Source organism: Saccharomyces paradoxus, chromosome XIII, assembly GCF_002079055.1.
Source record: "Saccharomyces paradoxus chromosome XIII, complete sequence".
Lineage (NCBI taxonomy): Eukaryota > Fungi > Ascomycota > Saccharomycetes > Saccharomycetales > Saccharomycetaceae > Saccharomyces > Saccharomyces paradoxus.
In genome coordinates this window covers 593120-608423 of record NC_047499.1, presented here as the reverse complement: position 1 = coordinate 608423, position 15304 = coordinate 593120, and the positions used below count along the sequence as shown (strand labels likewise).

The 15304-nt window shown below is 39.1% G+C and overlaps 7 protein-coding genes across 7 annotated transcripts; 3 read left to right on the top strand and 4 right to left on the bottom strand.

Annotated features, from left to right (window-relative positions):
- Positions 1-315: 315 nt before the first annotated feature.
- On the bottom strand, positions 316-4572 carry ECM5 (Ecm5p; the record flags this gene model as incomplete). The annotated part of the gene is made up of 1 exon (XM_033912587.1): positions 316-4572. One exon carries the CDS (start codon positions 4570-4572, stop codon positions 316-318), a length of 4257 nt encoding a protein of 1418 aa, XP_033768478.1.
- A 506-nt stretch (positions 4573-5078) lies between these two features.
- Positions 5079-5318, bottom strand: SIP18 (Sip18p; the record flags this gene model as incomplete). The annotated part of the gene is made up of 1 exon (XM_033912586.1): positions 5079-5318. One exon carries the CDS (start codon positions 5316-5318, stop codon positions 5079-5081), a length of 240 nt encoding a protein of 79 aa, XP_033768477.1.
- A 652-nt stretch (positions 5319-5970) lies between these two features.
- On the top strand, positions 5971-6177 carry PAI3 (Pai3p; the record flags this gene model as incomplete). Its single annotated transcript, XM_033912585.1, has 1 exon — positions 5971-6177. One exon carries the CDS (start codon positions 5971-5973, stop codon positions 6175-6177), a length of 207 nt encoding a protein of 68 aa, XP_033768476.1.
- Positions 6178-6354: 177 nt separating this feature from the next.
- Positions 6355-7950, bottom strand: DDR48 (DNA damage-responsive protein 48; the record flags this gene model as incomplete). The annotated part of the gene is made up of 1 exon (XM_033912584.1): positions 6355-7950. One exon carries the CDS (start codon positions 7948-7950, stop codon positions 6355-6357), a length of 1596 nt encoding a protein of 531 aa, XP_033768475.1.
- A 547-nt stretch (positions 7951-8497) lies between these two features.
- On the bottom strand, positions 8498-10549 carry HOT1 (Hot1p; the record flags this gene model as incomplete). Its single annotated transcript, XM_033912583.1, has 1 exon — positions 8498-10549. One exon carries the CDS (start codon positions 10547-10549, stop codon positions 8498-8500), a length of 2052 nt encoding a protein of 683 aa, XP_033768474.1.
- Positions 10550-11128: 579 nt separating this feature from the next.
- On the top strand, positions 11129-12781 carry EAR1 (Ear1p; the record flags this gene model as incomplete). The annotated part of the gene is made up of 1 exon (XM_033912582.1): positions 11129-12781. One exon carries the CDS (start codon positions 11129-11131, stop codon positions 12779-12781), a length of 1653 nt encoding a protein of 550 aa, XP_033768473.1.
- A 784-nt stretch (positions 12782-13565) lies between these two features.
- Positions 13566-15086, top strand: SPAR_M02850 (aldehyde dehydrogenase family protein; the record flags this gene model as incomplete). Its single annotated transcript, XM_033912581.1, has 1 exon — positions 13566-15086. One exon carries the CDS (start codon positions 13566-13568, stop codon positions 15084-15086), a length of 1521 nt encoding a protein of 506 aa, XP_033768472.1.
- Between the last annotated feature and the right edge of the window lie 218 nt (positions 15087-15304).

The following is a 15304-nucleotide window of genomic DNA, read 5'->3' as shown; positions in this document are numbered from 1 at the left end:
ATCAGGAAACGGTAAACACTTACCAATAAACATCAATATTGACAGCAAAACGCGCTTTGCCAACTTCGAAAAGAGCTATCCTAGATTCTGGGGTGTCTTTTTTTACCGGGATTATGTTGGTTCGGAAACACCCAATACGGGGGATTTCAACAATAGGTAACTACTGCCAACCAAAGAAAACGCCGTAGAGCCTCAGAGTACGAGTAAACGAGGTATAAACAATAAAAAGGAGAGAGTATATATGTCATGCAAACTTGCACCGTTACATTTTAGATAAGTAAATAAGTGTTTTCATCAAGAAGATGGCATCCCATTTTAATTTGGAATTCCTGTGATTATAATTCTTCCATTATCTCTGAGACATTTTATAGCTTCTGCATCTCTCACTTGACAATGTTTCCTTAAGGGACCCGTCAGATCAGTAAAGCCACATTTCGACCCTCTTAACTTTCTTAAATAATACTTGATCTTGTGCGTAGAGGTTGACTGCTTTATATGACCTTTCGTAAGTAGCTCCGTTTCCATTTTCCTCTTAAATTTCAAAGCAAGCGCAAAAATTTCAAAGAGATTCTTCAAGACGGGAGGGTCTGGAATCATGCTTAGTTTTAAAGATTCTATTAAGAGTCTTTTCAAGTCATCAAACTCAAAAATTAGGCCTTTGGTGTCCTCAACGGTCATATGAGGAGGCGCACATATCGAGCAAACAAATAAAACGTTTGGATCATCAGGTGGAACCCATTTACCGTCGTTAATGCAATCCACATGATACCACTCCTTACATATTTCGCATTCGACCATGGCAGTACCTTCTTCAACTCTTCTACAAAAGCAATATTTCGTTTGATGCGTGGCACAATTTTCCAGAGGAACGTATTTGTCTGACTCGATATCTAAACATCTAAAAACCGAGGGTAGTATTTTGGTGAATTCGTTCTTTTGCATGATCTGACTCAAATGCTGACTCCATAATTTATAACTTTTTGACTCCTGTTTGGCTCTCATTGGTTCTGGATTACCACTGGCCCGTGGTCTCTTATCTAACCTCGAACCATTAAAGTGATTTGCAAACTTCATGAATTTATGATCATTCTTTCTTATAAGTTCGTCTATTCTATCAATATTATCAGTGTTATAAAAAACATCCACATCGTTCATTCTTTTTGCATGCTCAATTTCTCTAATAACACAATCAAGCTCACTGAAAAAACTACTTTGTATAGGTAAGCGATATTCTTCTATACCTAATAAAACGTCTTCCAAATCACTTAGTGCTATTTTTGAGGGTGGGTCCTTTTTTAGAAAAACTCGAATTTTCTGCATCATATCCTGGTATTTTAAAATCAACTCTCTTACTTTCTTTATCTTATCTATATCTTCCGAGTCACAATATTTCAAGCCAAATTCGAAGTAAGAATATAACAATGGAAGCGAATATTTCGCAGGATCTTCATTCTTGATATCATTTCGCTCAATAAATATATGTTCATAAACTGATAACCATTCAAGCCTACATATTTTTCTGGTCAACTTAGTCCAATAAGAAACCTTTAACGGGATGGTTAATGATCTCTGATATAGCTCCTTGAGCAAATCTAAATTATTACCATCAATAATGTCGCTATTATCAACAGGAAACTGTCGAGATACGTGATATAGTCTGGTAATTGCCGCCTTTTCTGAAAATTCAATGGAGCACCTCTGCACACTTTCGTACAAGCTCTCCAATTTATTAGCCATATTGTTAGAGAACTTGAGCGGCAATTGGTGTAAATTGAAGCCGTTACCGAAATCGACATCCTTAGCACTACAGGAAAAATCCACGCAAGCTGTAATAAATTTTCTGCATTCCTCCATTAGTAGCAAGGAATCATCAAAGTTAGAGCGCAACATTCGATTAAACTCGGTATTACTATCAGTATGGGAGAGCAAATACTGTACTATATTTAATGGCACGGCTCTATTCTTAAAAGTGGAAGTCATTAACGCGTCCCACTTCTTCTCAAAATTTTCATCGAGGACAACCAAACAAGAAGTCGAAGGGCTATCCAAGCCATCGAGAGCAATATCTAGGCTTGCGCTATCGAAATATAAATGCAAACAAATGTTGAGATTACCAGCTTCATCACGTATTGGGATGCCACATATACTATGAGTACCATTTTCTGATCTTTCGAGCAGTATCAGGAACTCCTTTAGAGATAAAACACGTTGCAATGCACTATTTGTCATAACGATCTTTGAAAGACCCGTTGGCTCTAAACTCATATCTGAAATATAATCCAATTTATTATAGACTACATCCACAGTGCCAACCAACTCCCTTAATTTTTTGCAGCAGTCCGCTTCCTCATGGACGTAGTTACTTATTAAATTGCGGCATGTCTTCTTCAAATTGGGGTTATCTGAGTTTATTAAAGCGTTGATAATTAATTGATTTACATCTAAACCCGGGAGCAACCCCATCTTCGATGTCCATTTTGTTGCCTCAAAACTGAATTTCAACCATGACATCGGTGCAAAGGTTGCATTCTGTGATAGATAGAAACCCGATGCGATACAACACGTGAAGGCCTTCGGGAACTTAAAAATGTATGAGCCCTGCTCCTGCGTTGTCTTATAAAGCTCTATGCCATTGGCTAAGATGAAATTAGGCTCGAATATCAAGTCGCTTTGTGAACCATCATGTAGAGTATTTCCTGGTATCTTTTTTTCTCGAAATAGATTCCTTGAATTATTTCCCGCGTTTGAATAGTCGGCAGATTGTTCTACCTCCAAGAGTGACTTGTAGAAGTCCGTTTCTAGAAAACTTCCCCGTTCTTTATCAGAAGTGAAGTAGCGCGGCCTTGATTGGAAATCGTCCCATTCTTTTTTTCCTCGAGCGATTAAACCTTCAAATTTCTCCATATCTTTTGGCGCAATACTGTATATCAATTTTGTAGAACCTAAATGATTGAAATCAATAGAAGGTAAAAAATGATCCGAAACAGACCAACCTTGACAAGAAAACAACATCCCGACATCACACGTTGTTCTCGTGAAATTGGCCATATCTAAATCAAGGTGTTTTAAAAGTGATAGTTCATTGAGAGGAATGTTGTCTAAATTCCATTGATCCAGAATATTCTTAATGGTCAACTTTTCATTGAACGAATTGTTTACTGGTGATCTTATGGAACAAGGCAGACCGAGACCGGTGTCAATTTCGAAATCCATAAAATGCTCCGATAGTAAATGAAAATACAACTTCTCGAATTCCTTTTGAGGTAATGCTGTGCCGTTTGCAGACAAACCTGGATAGGTTTTCCCATATTTCGCCGCAATAGCGGTGAAAACCGCCTGGCTTTTTTCATAATATTGTCTCAAATTGTACACTGGAGAGGCTTTGGTTTCATATTTGCTTTTATCATATATCTCCATTCCATTTTCCCAAAAGGTGAAATCATATCCCGGTAATGTGGCCTCCGTTGATTGTGTATAGCCTGGTTTATACTCAGTTACCGAGTCAAAATAAATCGGAAACCCTTTTATGTGCTTTATGTCCCTCATTCTTTTGAACTCATGGTTAATTGATCCGGCCCTGAAAACATCACGGTGTATTTTAGTCTTTTTATAAAATGGCTCCTCCTTCTGTATGATTTTCTCTCCATCCCTTTTCCTTTGATTTGAACGATGAAGTATTGCAGGTTCCACTAAGTCTTTTTTTCTTTCGTTATTACGGACGGCTTGCTGTTCTTCTTCATATTTATCAAAATCCAATAAAATTTTAGCGTAGGCGGATCTCAAAGAGGTTGATAACGAACTCATAATTCTGCCTGAGTAACCTAATTCTCTTCCAATTTGTGCCCATAATTTTTTTTCGCAAACTGCATTGAACCCTCCCCTCAGTTTTACACAACTTCTTAGCCTATATAAATTTAAAATGCGTTTATCAATACTAGGGATCCTTGTGAGAGGACTTTTTCTTTTAGTTTTATTGTGAAAATTATAAAGCTTGGCATGGAAATCAACTATCTGGGCCCTTTGAAATTCATTCGAATGGAAGGATTGTTTCCTTGCTTTAAACCAGAAGCGATCCATATCGACATTTAGTTGAGCAAACTTGTCATCATCAAGTTGAACTTTTAGCTTGACACATCCATAAATCGTCCCTAAATCTTGTACTAATTCATAAAATTTTATGGGGTCCGGGAGATCCTTTTTCGCTACGGTAAATGTTGGTATAGAGTGTGGAGATATTTGGTAGAACAAACCCGTCTTTTCATGAAACACTCTTGCAGGTATATCTTCTGGCGGCCCTATCAAATCTACGCCCTTTATTGTTTCAGGTGCAAATGGTGCTCCAGCACGAGATTTGAATTGCGTATAGAAAAATGGATTAAAATTATGATTGGCAGTAGAAGTTGCAGCGCGTCCCGGTGATTTCCCTTGTTTGATTGAAGATTGACCCTGCATCTCTGATTCAATATCTGTGACTTTAAAACCTTCATTAGGTTGCTTTTGCAGCATTCCCTTTTCTGTAACTGGTCCATTCAGAATATGAGATATTTTTGTAACAGAATCATGCCCATTCATTATACTTATGAAAATGGACTTATGTACAAGAACATACACGACGACTTAGAACCTAGATAAATAGCAAAATTATTCAATATTTACTTTCCCCACGAAGTGCTATGCCTCCAGCGCCCTTGAGTTTGAAATAGACCATTAACTTACACTCCGGGGATTATGTGTGATTCTTATTTTGAGTGTAAATGTTCACGTACCATACTCGGTCACCGTTCACACATGCCGAAGATTTGAAATGTCAAATCGAGCGGGTCCTCAGACAGCTGCATGCCAGCGGTGTGAAGCTCGATTTTATACCATTGTATGCATCATGCACATGGGTTAAACGTACTGTGGGGTACATAGGGTAGTTTTAAAACATAATTTACGTACATTTGTAGAAGAAACTCTGCTAAAAAAAATAAGCACTTATTGATTTTGAATATAAAGAACTAACGTAAACATAAACAATTCATAAATACGTCATTAAGAATAAAACAACTTGATGGATTACTCCCAAACACATTACACTATTTTTTCATATTTTCGTAAGTCTTCCAGTCATTTGCAATACCTCTGCCAGCGTTCATTTTTGTTTCAGATTGATCCTGGCCCATCTTCATTCTTCCTTCGGGCTGACCCTGGCCCATACCCATGCCCATGTTCATGTTATCTCTCTCCTTGTTGGAGGATTTGGAGTTCTTCCCCTTCTCGTGGGAATCATCGTTACCTTGTAATTTTTCAGCGAACTTATTCATCATATTAGACATCTTAACTATATTTTTTACTATACTTCTCTACTAAAGTCAAAACTACATATACGAAGATTAAGAACGCCTGGCGGGAGAATATTTTGGGGCAAAATTAAGGCGGTTTATATACGTTTGTAATACTGCATTTGAGGGATATCATTTCTCATTCAGTCCCATCATTCTGTGCACTTTGCGCTGTGTTCATTCATGATCATCTATCTTTGTACGTACTGCCTGCTCCCTTTGGAAGTACGCTAATTCTTTACTCCCATACCAATCGCTATATGAGCCGTTTAAATTTCCTAAAAACCCAAACGTATGGTATAAACCTCCAATAATACTGAACATAACATACAAGTCAATTACGGAAGAGTAAGAGAAAGTTGTCCCAAAGGGGTACCGAAAGCGGTTAGGGGAGGCTTAAGGGAGGGTGCCGATCATATGAAGTAGCAGCACGTAATGCCTAAAAGAATTTGTTGAAAATCTGAAGTGGCTAGATTAATCTTAGAGCACTACGCCTTATTAATATCGGCAATCTCAGGGGCAACCGGCCCCCGGCCAGAATTATCTATATAATGCTAAGTAGAATAAAAACTCTATTCAAGGTCTCGCTATTCAGCTTTATTTTAATGAACAAACAAAAGAAACTTCTACAATCAATATATCTAGAATGAATACAGATCAGCAAAAAGTGAATGAAATATTTCAGAGCTCAAAAGAAAAATTGCAAGGCGATGCGAAGGTGGTGAGTGATGCCTTTAAGGAAATGGCCAGTAAAGACAAGGACGGCAAGGTTGGCATCAGTGATGGAACCGAAAAACACGACTACCAGGAGCAGTACAACAAGTTGAAGGGCGCAGGGCACAAGAGGGAATAGTTTGACGCACTACTGGTTATATATGTGTTATTGGCCTTTGTTATTCAAAGGTGAAAAGTGCAGGGAAAACGAAACATTTCGCCAATGGGATACATAGCTCATACATAAAGTTTTCATACATAAGTTTAATAAACACGGTAATGTAATGTTTTTTTATCTGAGAAGAAATTAAACAACTTAGTAATTGTCGTCACCGCCGTATTGGTTACGACCGCCTCTATTGGATGAACCGTATGAATCGTCGTTGCTAGAACCGTAGGAGTTCTTATCCCTATTGGAAGATCCATAGTTGTTGCTGGAACCATAGGAGTCGTCGTTGTTGGATGAACCGTAGGAGCTTTTGTTTTTACTGGACGAACCGTAAGAGTCGTTATTATTGGAGCCATATGAGTCATTGTTGTTGGAGCCATATGAGTCGTTGTTGTTGGAACCATAAGAGTCGTCATTGCTGGAACCATAAGAGCTCTTCTTCTTGTTTGAAGATCCGTAGGAATCATCGTTGTTGGAGCCATATGAATCGTTGTTGTTAGAGCCATACGAGTCGTCATTGTTAGAGGAACCGTAAGAGCTCTTCTTCTTGTTTGAAGATCCGTAGGAATCGTCGTTATTAGAGGAACCGTATGAGTCGTTATTATTAGAACCATAGGAGTCATCATTGTTGGATGAACCGTAGGAGCTTTTGTTTTTGTTGGACGAACCGTAAGAGTCGTCATTGTTGTTAGAACCATATGAATCGTTGTTGTTAGAGCCATACGAGTCGTCATTGTTAGAGGAACCGTAAGAGCTCTTCTTCTTGTTTGAAGATCCGTAGGAATCGTCGTTATTAGAGGAACCGTATGAGTCGTCATTGTTAGAACCATAAGAATTATCGTTGTTAGAGCCATACGAGTCATCGTTGTTAGAGGAACCGTAAGAGCTCTTCTTCTTGTTTGAAGATCCGTAGGAATCGTCGTTATTAGAGGAACCGTATGAGTCGTCATTTTTAGAACCATAAGAATTATCGTTGTTAGAGCCATACGAGTCATCGTTGTTAGAGGAACCGTAAGAGCTCTTCTCCTTGTTTGAAGATCCGTAGGAATCATCGTTGTTGGAGCCATATGAACTCTTATTCTTATTGGAAGAACCATAAGAGTCGTCATTGTTGGAGCTATATGAATCGTTGTTGGTGGAGCCATATGAGTCGTTATTATTAGAGCCATATGAGTCGTCATTGTTGGATGAACCGTAGGAGCCTTTGTTTTTGTTGGACGAACCGTAAGAGTCGTCATTGTTAGAGCCATATGAATCGTTATTAGAGGAACCGTATGAGTCGTTATTATTAGAGCCATAGGAGTCATCATTGTTGGATGAACCGTAGGAGCTTTTGTTTTTGTTGGACGAACCGTAAGAGTCGTCATTGTTGTTGGAGCCATATGAATCGTTGTTATTAGAACCATAGGAGTCGTCATTGTTGGATGAACCGTAGGAGCTTTTGTTTTTGTTGGACGAACCGTAAGAGTCGTCATTGTTGTTGGAACCATATGAATCGTTGTTGTTAGAACCATATGAATCATCGTTGTTGTCATTTATAGAAGTATTAGAGAATTGTTGACGAACCTTAGACTCCATCTTGTTAAATCTATCCTCACCGATTTTGCTTTTGAATTGATTGACTCTATCTTCACCGATCATGTTTTCAGCTTTGCTAACATAGTCGGTTTGATTATTGTTGCTGGAATCGTTGTTATTGTTATTGCTGTTAGCAAATTGCTTTACTTTGTCAAATAAACCCATTGTTGTTTTTTTGTTTTCACTTATAATACCGTATATATCAGTTCAGTAAACAACTATTTGGCAGAAAGAAGAGATCAATCATAAAGCTTTTTCAAGAAATTCTCTCCTTATTGCACAGAAAATAGTGCCTACTTATATAATGAAAAGGGGGGCGCTGTTGAATGAAATCTCAACGTGGTTGTAAAAGTTCCTGTACGACATTCTTTTCCTTTTTACCTTTTCCGTCGGTGCCAAGCTTGTATGGCCACAGCTAAGGGGCGATTTGTCATCCTCGAGCCTTCGGAGTGGTTTTTTTCGCCTTCCCGAAGGTTTTGGAAGTTGACCACACCAAAACTGTGGTGGGCCAGGCCAGTACCGGCAACTGCTTTGAACGCATTGATTTACGTCATATGCACCTTTGTCAAAATAAGAGATATATATGACTCGTACTCTCCCGTTTCCTAAGAAAACAGTACTGAAGACTTTTGTTGACTAGCTGAATGTACTCATGTTACACTTTTCCGTTCCCTTTACATGATTATAAACGATTACTTACTATTGTAAGTGCCTATATTCCAGCAAGACTCTCTTGCAACCAGCCAATGGTTCTTTTCTTTACTTCGCCGTCCTCGTCATCTTTATATAACCTTTTATTCTCTAGGGTCTCTATCATCTCTTGTGCCGTTTTGCCTTTCTCCATACCGTTCAGAATGAACTTGTACAGTCTTTTCCGTCTTGAAAAGGTCTTTTTATTTTTATTTAGCCTCCACTTGTTACCATACTTGGATTCAAGATGCTTGATCGATGGCTTTCCTCTTATACCCGTGTCGTATTCTTCCCATATTGTCTTTACGTCAGTGGGTGCCTTCAATATTCTGTAATGTAAATCGGGATTGGAGTTGAGCCTAATAATCGACTCATCGTGAAACTTTCTTCTACTGTTGAGGGAGTTGCTTTTTTTATGATACAAGTTCCTTTTTCGCTTGTTGAATGAGGCATTTTTCATATCAGTTTCGATTTCGTCATCCACTTCATCTTCCTCAGCAGTGCTATCTTCTTCATTATCTCTTCCATCACCTTCGTCATCACCGTCATCATCATCGTCCTCTTGATAACCGTCATCGTCAACATTACTTTTTGTTGTCATTGGATTTGAGTAAGACGGTAAAGCAGAACCCTTATTTCTATTTACAATATTCGTGTTCACGGCTGAGTTACTGCTTGGTAGCAACTCAGATGCTGCGCTATCCTGATTAATTAACTGGGAAAATGATAAAGGCTGCTGGGTATTATTGTTAATAGGATGTATGACATTTGGATTTGAGGGAAAAGAAGCGTTATCTAAAGATAAGCTGGGCAAACTCAAAGCTGTTGTAGTGGCAAAATTATTCAATGAATTCAAATCATGGAACGAATTTGAAGCACTAGTGGCACCTGAATGAATGGAGGAATTGGTATAATTCATGCTGGTAGTAGAATTGTGAGAATTAATCAATGGAGATAGGGCTGGTATAGGCTTATGTTTAGCATTGGTAAGATCGTTGGTGCTCGTATTATTGTTACCTTGCGTATTTCTCCTGCGCCGTTTAATCCCGTTTGGATTCAGCTTGAATGGCTTGTCAGTTGAAGAATTGGGGAAAGCAACGGGAGAGCGATTTACCCGTTGATGCGTACTTGCGTTCTGAATTAAAATCTGCGACTGGTTCTGATTGGCTTGTGAGTGCAGAACGGGACCAACTCCTCTATTAGGTAGAGAAAGGTTCATATTTTGAGAAACACTATTTCGATTATGCTGCTGATCAGGCAAGATGGTACTTAATGCATTAGAAAATTGGCTGTTTAGCTGTGCAGTATTCGTATTTACATCAATGGTTTCACTCGTGGCCTGATTTTGGCTGGTACCAGAATGAGCGTTGGAGAGTCCTATACATGGCTCAGTACTGTGCTGTTTACCAGAGCCATTGTTTTGCATTTTCTGCAGGTAAGCGCTGCTAACGGCTGATATGGAATTTAGTAATTCGATAGCGAACTTATTTTGAGCATTGATTGTGCTTGGACGCGCGCTTGGCTGGGCAACTAGTTTTAGCAATATATTCAACTTGTTCAAAACCTTATAATTATCTTGTTTCAAGTTTAGAACCATCGAGTTTTGTTCCGCGATCTTATTAGATAGATTGTTAAAGCTTTCCTCCATTTCGATCATTCTTGCACTCATTTCGTCCATTCTTTGAAAAATCTTCAACTGATCCGTTGATATTTCGTTTGAGGGTGATTCATTGGTCAAAGATTGGCTTAACATACGCCCTGTACCCGCAGTTGTCGAGTTTGAAGCAGAGACATTCGAGTTCACCCGCTCTTCATTGCTAAGCTTTTCGCCAATGGTTTCAGTTTGTTGACTGGTACCTGTGGATGCTGAAATCGCTGCTGGAGTCGTCAAGAGATTGCCATCAAGCCCATTTCCATCATTGCGAAGTGTACTGGCGTTGCTGCCACTGGCGCTCTCGGAGCCAGTCGCTGGCGAAATGTGAGTGGGCAGTGAGAGACCAAGATTGATACCTATAGCATCTTCATCTACTTGGTTATTCATCCTGTACCCATCCTTTAGTGTAATAGGCAGCATTAAGAAAAAAAAAGAAAGAACTTGCCAAGGGTATAGTGGTCAAAACTAGTGGCTATACTGTATTTCGTTATGCACACGATGCTAAGAATTGCAATACCCATCCCATCCCAGAACATTATGCTCCAGCCATATGTACCCTAAATAGGATCTCTTTCAAATATCAGAAACCTAAAAAAGAAATTAATAACCTAGTTAAATATCTAGTTAAACCTAACCCTCCATCGGCCCTTTTTTTAATTTTTTTCTTCGGAACAGTGCGCTATAAAGTAAAAAAGGCAAATACCAGGTTATCCATATAAACACCATAACAAAATTTCATTGATATACACTTCAGGAACCTTTATCTATCTGGTATTGCTTTTTATTCTTCTTAAGCTGAGCTATTTTTTAAAACAGCACTTTACTGCTGCATGGAGGAGTGATTCTTTATAGCAAATTGAAAACCAAAAGGACTGGTGCCTAACTACAAAATTTTCAAGAGCTGTTTCATACTTATCTACATCTTCTATTGGTTAATATTTCTAGAAAATCTTCAAGTTCGGAGGGCCAAATTTTTCCTCTCATATAAAAAAAAAGCAAATGTCATTCAAGTTTCTGATAGAATCGCTGATTTTCGGTTCAATAAGCGGACATGTACGGTGTGGTAGATCGTCGGTAATTCCCCGTGATGATGTATCTTATGGTGAAGATGATGCTGACGAACTTAATATGGATATCATGTTGTTTGCGTTTGGGACCCTGATTGTGGTCTATATCGTCATCTGCGTTGTTTATTTCTTTACAAAACAGATAGCTACGCGGCTTATAACTGCATATTATAATGAGCACGGTCCTGGCCAGAGAATATCCTTATTCAGCGACTATGATGAAAATAATGCCCACGTTCATAGCAGAAGGTTAATGGAAAACATGAGTTTAAGGTGGCCGAACAATCTTGATGACGTCAATGAAGTAAGAGATAAGCTGGCACATTTATCACCTGAAGAACAGTTTTATTATAAACAGGGTGAAGAGTATATCAAGCAAAACCCACCCTTCTTGCTTAATCAGGGGCTATTACAACAGTCTGAGGGTGGCAGTGCGGAGACTACCAGTGAGGACCCGATTATGAACGAGCAAACAAGGCAGTATATTCAAGAAGAGGGAGCTTACGCATGGGAGTTCAGTCCAAATCCTGACATGCCAAACCATACCGTCATAGTGGAAAACAAAACCGAAGTTTCTTTCCTAAATTATAATTATGACGCTTCTATATCCACAAATCTGCCCATTCCGTGTATAAATAAAGTCTATTATTGTGAATTCAAAATCTTTGAAACGGATGGCCCACTCAACAGTGATGAAAACGCATTAAAAAGTGTCATCTCGTTTGGTCTTTCCACACAGCCTTATCCTTATTTTAGGCTACCGGGGAGACACCACCACTCAATAGCATACGATTCTAACGGTGCCAGGAGGTTTAATGACTCCTTTAAACTCAATGAGCAATTAAGAACATTATTTCCACAGTGTGAAAAGGGAGATATTGTTGGCATTGGCTATAGATCACGTAGTGGAACAGTTTTTTTTACCAGAAACGGGAAAAAGCTAAATGAAAAATCCGTTGGTGGCCATATCCGTGGCTGGAAATTCCAATACTTATACCCGGTCATTGGCTCTAACGTACCTTGTCAAATTCATGTGAATTTCGGTACTTATGGCTTCGTTTACATTGAAGCAAACGTTAAGAAATGGGGATATGCAAAATCAAACGGCATTAAATTACCTCCTCCTTCTTACGAAGACTACGGCAAGGATACCCTATTAGAAAGCGGTGGTGAGGATAATGATTTCGATGATGATTTTTCAGATGGTGATAGCGACAATATTGCAGCTGGTAGTGCCATAAATCTCAACGATGATATAATTATAAGGAACGGTGAAATATTACCACCACCGCCAGGATTTGAATTCACCATGTCCCCTCCCACTGGAAAGGAGATCACCAATGAGGAAATCAATCTAGATTCCTTGCCCATGCTACCGCCAAGTTACTCGGACGATGAACACCATCTTAAAAATGATAAATCCACAACAGGTCGGCGAATTATTGGAACGAGCAAAAATTTAATAACTGATGAAGCATCTTTCGATAGCGCTGATAATGATAACGAATATGAAAATGATCACGAGAGAGATCCCGGACAATTTTCAGAATTCAACGATTACGAAAGCAGGATGCATGGCATATAATACGAGAATGCCGGAGATAGCGAGGCTGAAATACAAACCCCGGTATATTACTTTCTTTTCATGCTGCATTTTTCAGGGTCATCATGCTTATAAAGCATTGCCATTTGTAATGTTTCCTTCCTTTTGAGGGCTTCAACACTATTACCTACTCGATATAATAGTGCGCCATATAGATGTATATATATATATATACATATGTTTACATATACTAGTAAGGGCAACTGGTTGACCCACATATTTCTTCGCTACTTTTACTACTTTTGGCATCGCTACTTGAACCTATGTGTCGCCTTCTGTTGTACCCTAAGAAAACGCAGGAAGTGCTTGCAGTGCTTCAGACATCAGTGTGGGTTGCAAATATGCAAGATTACAATAAAGTGTTCCAGCTTGAAAGAAAGTTTGCTTATCTTTCCTTTCTATCTTTTTTTTCGTTTTTATTTTCGAATTGCCCTTATCTTTTGCCGCCAGAAGAAAGAAGATTGCCATTATCGTGCTGTGCGTTTACTTGCTAACGCACTATGATGCTCCCGGCGGCTTTTAGATACTAATAATAACAATCTAATACCCTTTATTGGTTACCCCTCTCCAATGATGAATTTTTTTTAACTCGTTTAAACATTAGGGATGCACTGTAATTAACACTCACAGGTCATGTAGCTCGAAAATCTGCTCAAGAACGTTCATATAAAGGGAGCGAGTTCGTTAGAAATACTTTTGATCCGTTCTCACTACTGACGCATTGTATTTCCATCAAAAAATATCGTGAAAATAAGCAAAAAGAAACATGGTTAACCTGTATACCGACCTCGAAATCCCACAATTGAAAATATCTTTGAAGCAGCCATTAGGGTTATTCATCAATAACGAATTTTGTCCATCATCAGATGGAAAAACCATTGAGACCGTGAACCCGGCTACTGGCGAACCAATAACGTCCTTTCAAGCCGCTAACGAAGAAGACGTAGACAAGGCTGTGAAAGCCGCTAGGGCTGCTTTTGATAATGTTTGGTCGAAGACGTCTTCTGAGCAACGCGGTATATATCTTTCAAACTTGTTGAAGCTTATCGAGGAGGAGGAAGACACACTTGCTGCCTTAGAAACTCTAGACGCTGGAAAGCCTTACCATTCAAATGCCAAGGGTGATTTAGCGCAAATTTTGCAGCTTACCAGATATTTTGCTGGGTCCGCTGATAAGTTTGACAAAGGTTCAACCATACCATTGACTTTTGACAAGTTTGCGTATACCCTGAAGGTTCCTTTTGGCGTTGTTGCTCAAATTGTCCCATGGAATTATCCCCTAGCCATGGCTTGTTGGAAATTGCAAGGTGCTTTAGCTGCTGGTAACACGGTTATCATAAAACCTGCTGAAAATACTTCTCTATCTCTACTTTATTTTGCTACTTTGATTAAAAAGGCAGGTTTTCCACCTGGTGTTGTCAATGTCGTTCCTGGTTATGGTTCACTTGTAGGTCAAGCTCTAGCATCTCACATGGATGTCGATAAGATTTCTTTCACGGGAAGTACCAAGGTTGGTGGGTTTGTGTTGGAGGCCTCTGGCCAATCCAACCTCAAAGACGTTACATTAGAATGTGGTGGTAAATCTCCTGCTCTTGTATTTGAAGACGCTGACCTTGATAAGGCTGTCGACTGGATAGCAGCTGGAATATTCTACAATTCGGGACAGAATTGTACTGCAAACTCAAGAGTTTATGTTGAAAGTTCAATCTACGATAAGTTTGTTGAGAAGTTCAAAGAAAGTGCAAAGAAAAATTGGGATGTTGCGGGAAATTTTGACCCGTTTGATGAGAAATGCATCGTTGGCCCAGTTATATCAAGTACCCAGTATGACCGCATCAAAGGATACATCGAACTTGGTAAAAAGGAGGAAAAGTTGAGCATGTTCCAGACTTCAGAATTTCCCGTTGGTGGAGCTAAAGGTTACTTCATCCCTCCCACAATCTTTACTGATGTCCCGCAGACATCGAAACTGTTACAGGACGAAATATTTGGACCGGTTGTGGTTGTCAGCAAGTTCGAAAATTATGATAACGCCTTGAAGCTAGCTAATGATACTTGCTACGGGCTTGCATCTGCAGTGTTTACTAGAGATGTAAAGAAAGCGCACATGTTCGCTCGCGATATTAAAGCAGGGACTGTTTGGATCAACTCATCTAACGATGAAGATGTTACCGTTCCGTTCGGCGGGTTTAAAATGAGTGGTATTGGTAGAGAACTGGGACAAAGTGGTGTTGACACATACCTTCAAACAAAAGCAGTCCATATAAACCTCTCTTTAAAGAACTAATGTGGTAGTTTATTATTATGTAATTGTGTAAGTACCTAAATAGCTTGGGGGTGGCAACAGAAGAATTGAACTCACAATCTAGCGGGAGCAATATAGTTGCATTACTTAATATAAAGTCTACGCATTATTTCTTAGCATGCATGGAACAAAAGTTCTCTTTGGTTCTGGAAATCCTTTACAATAGTAAAAATCAGAAATGAAAAATCATTAAGACTTAG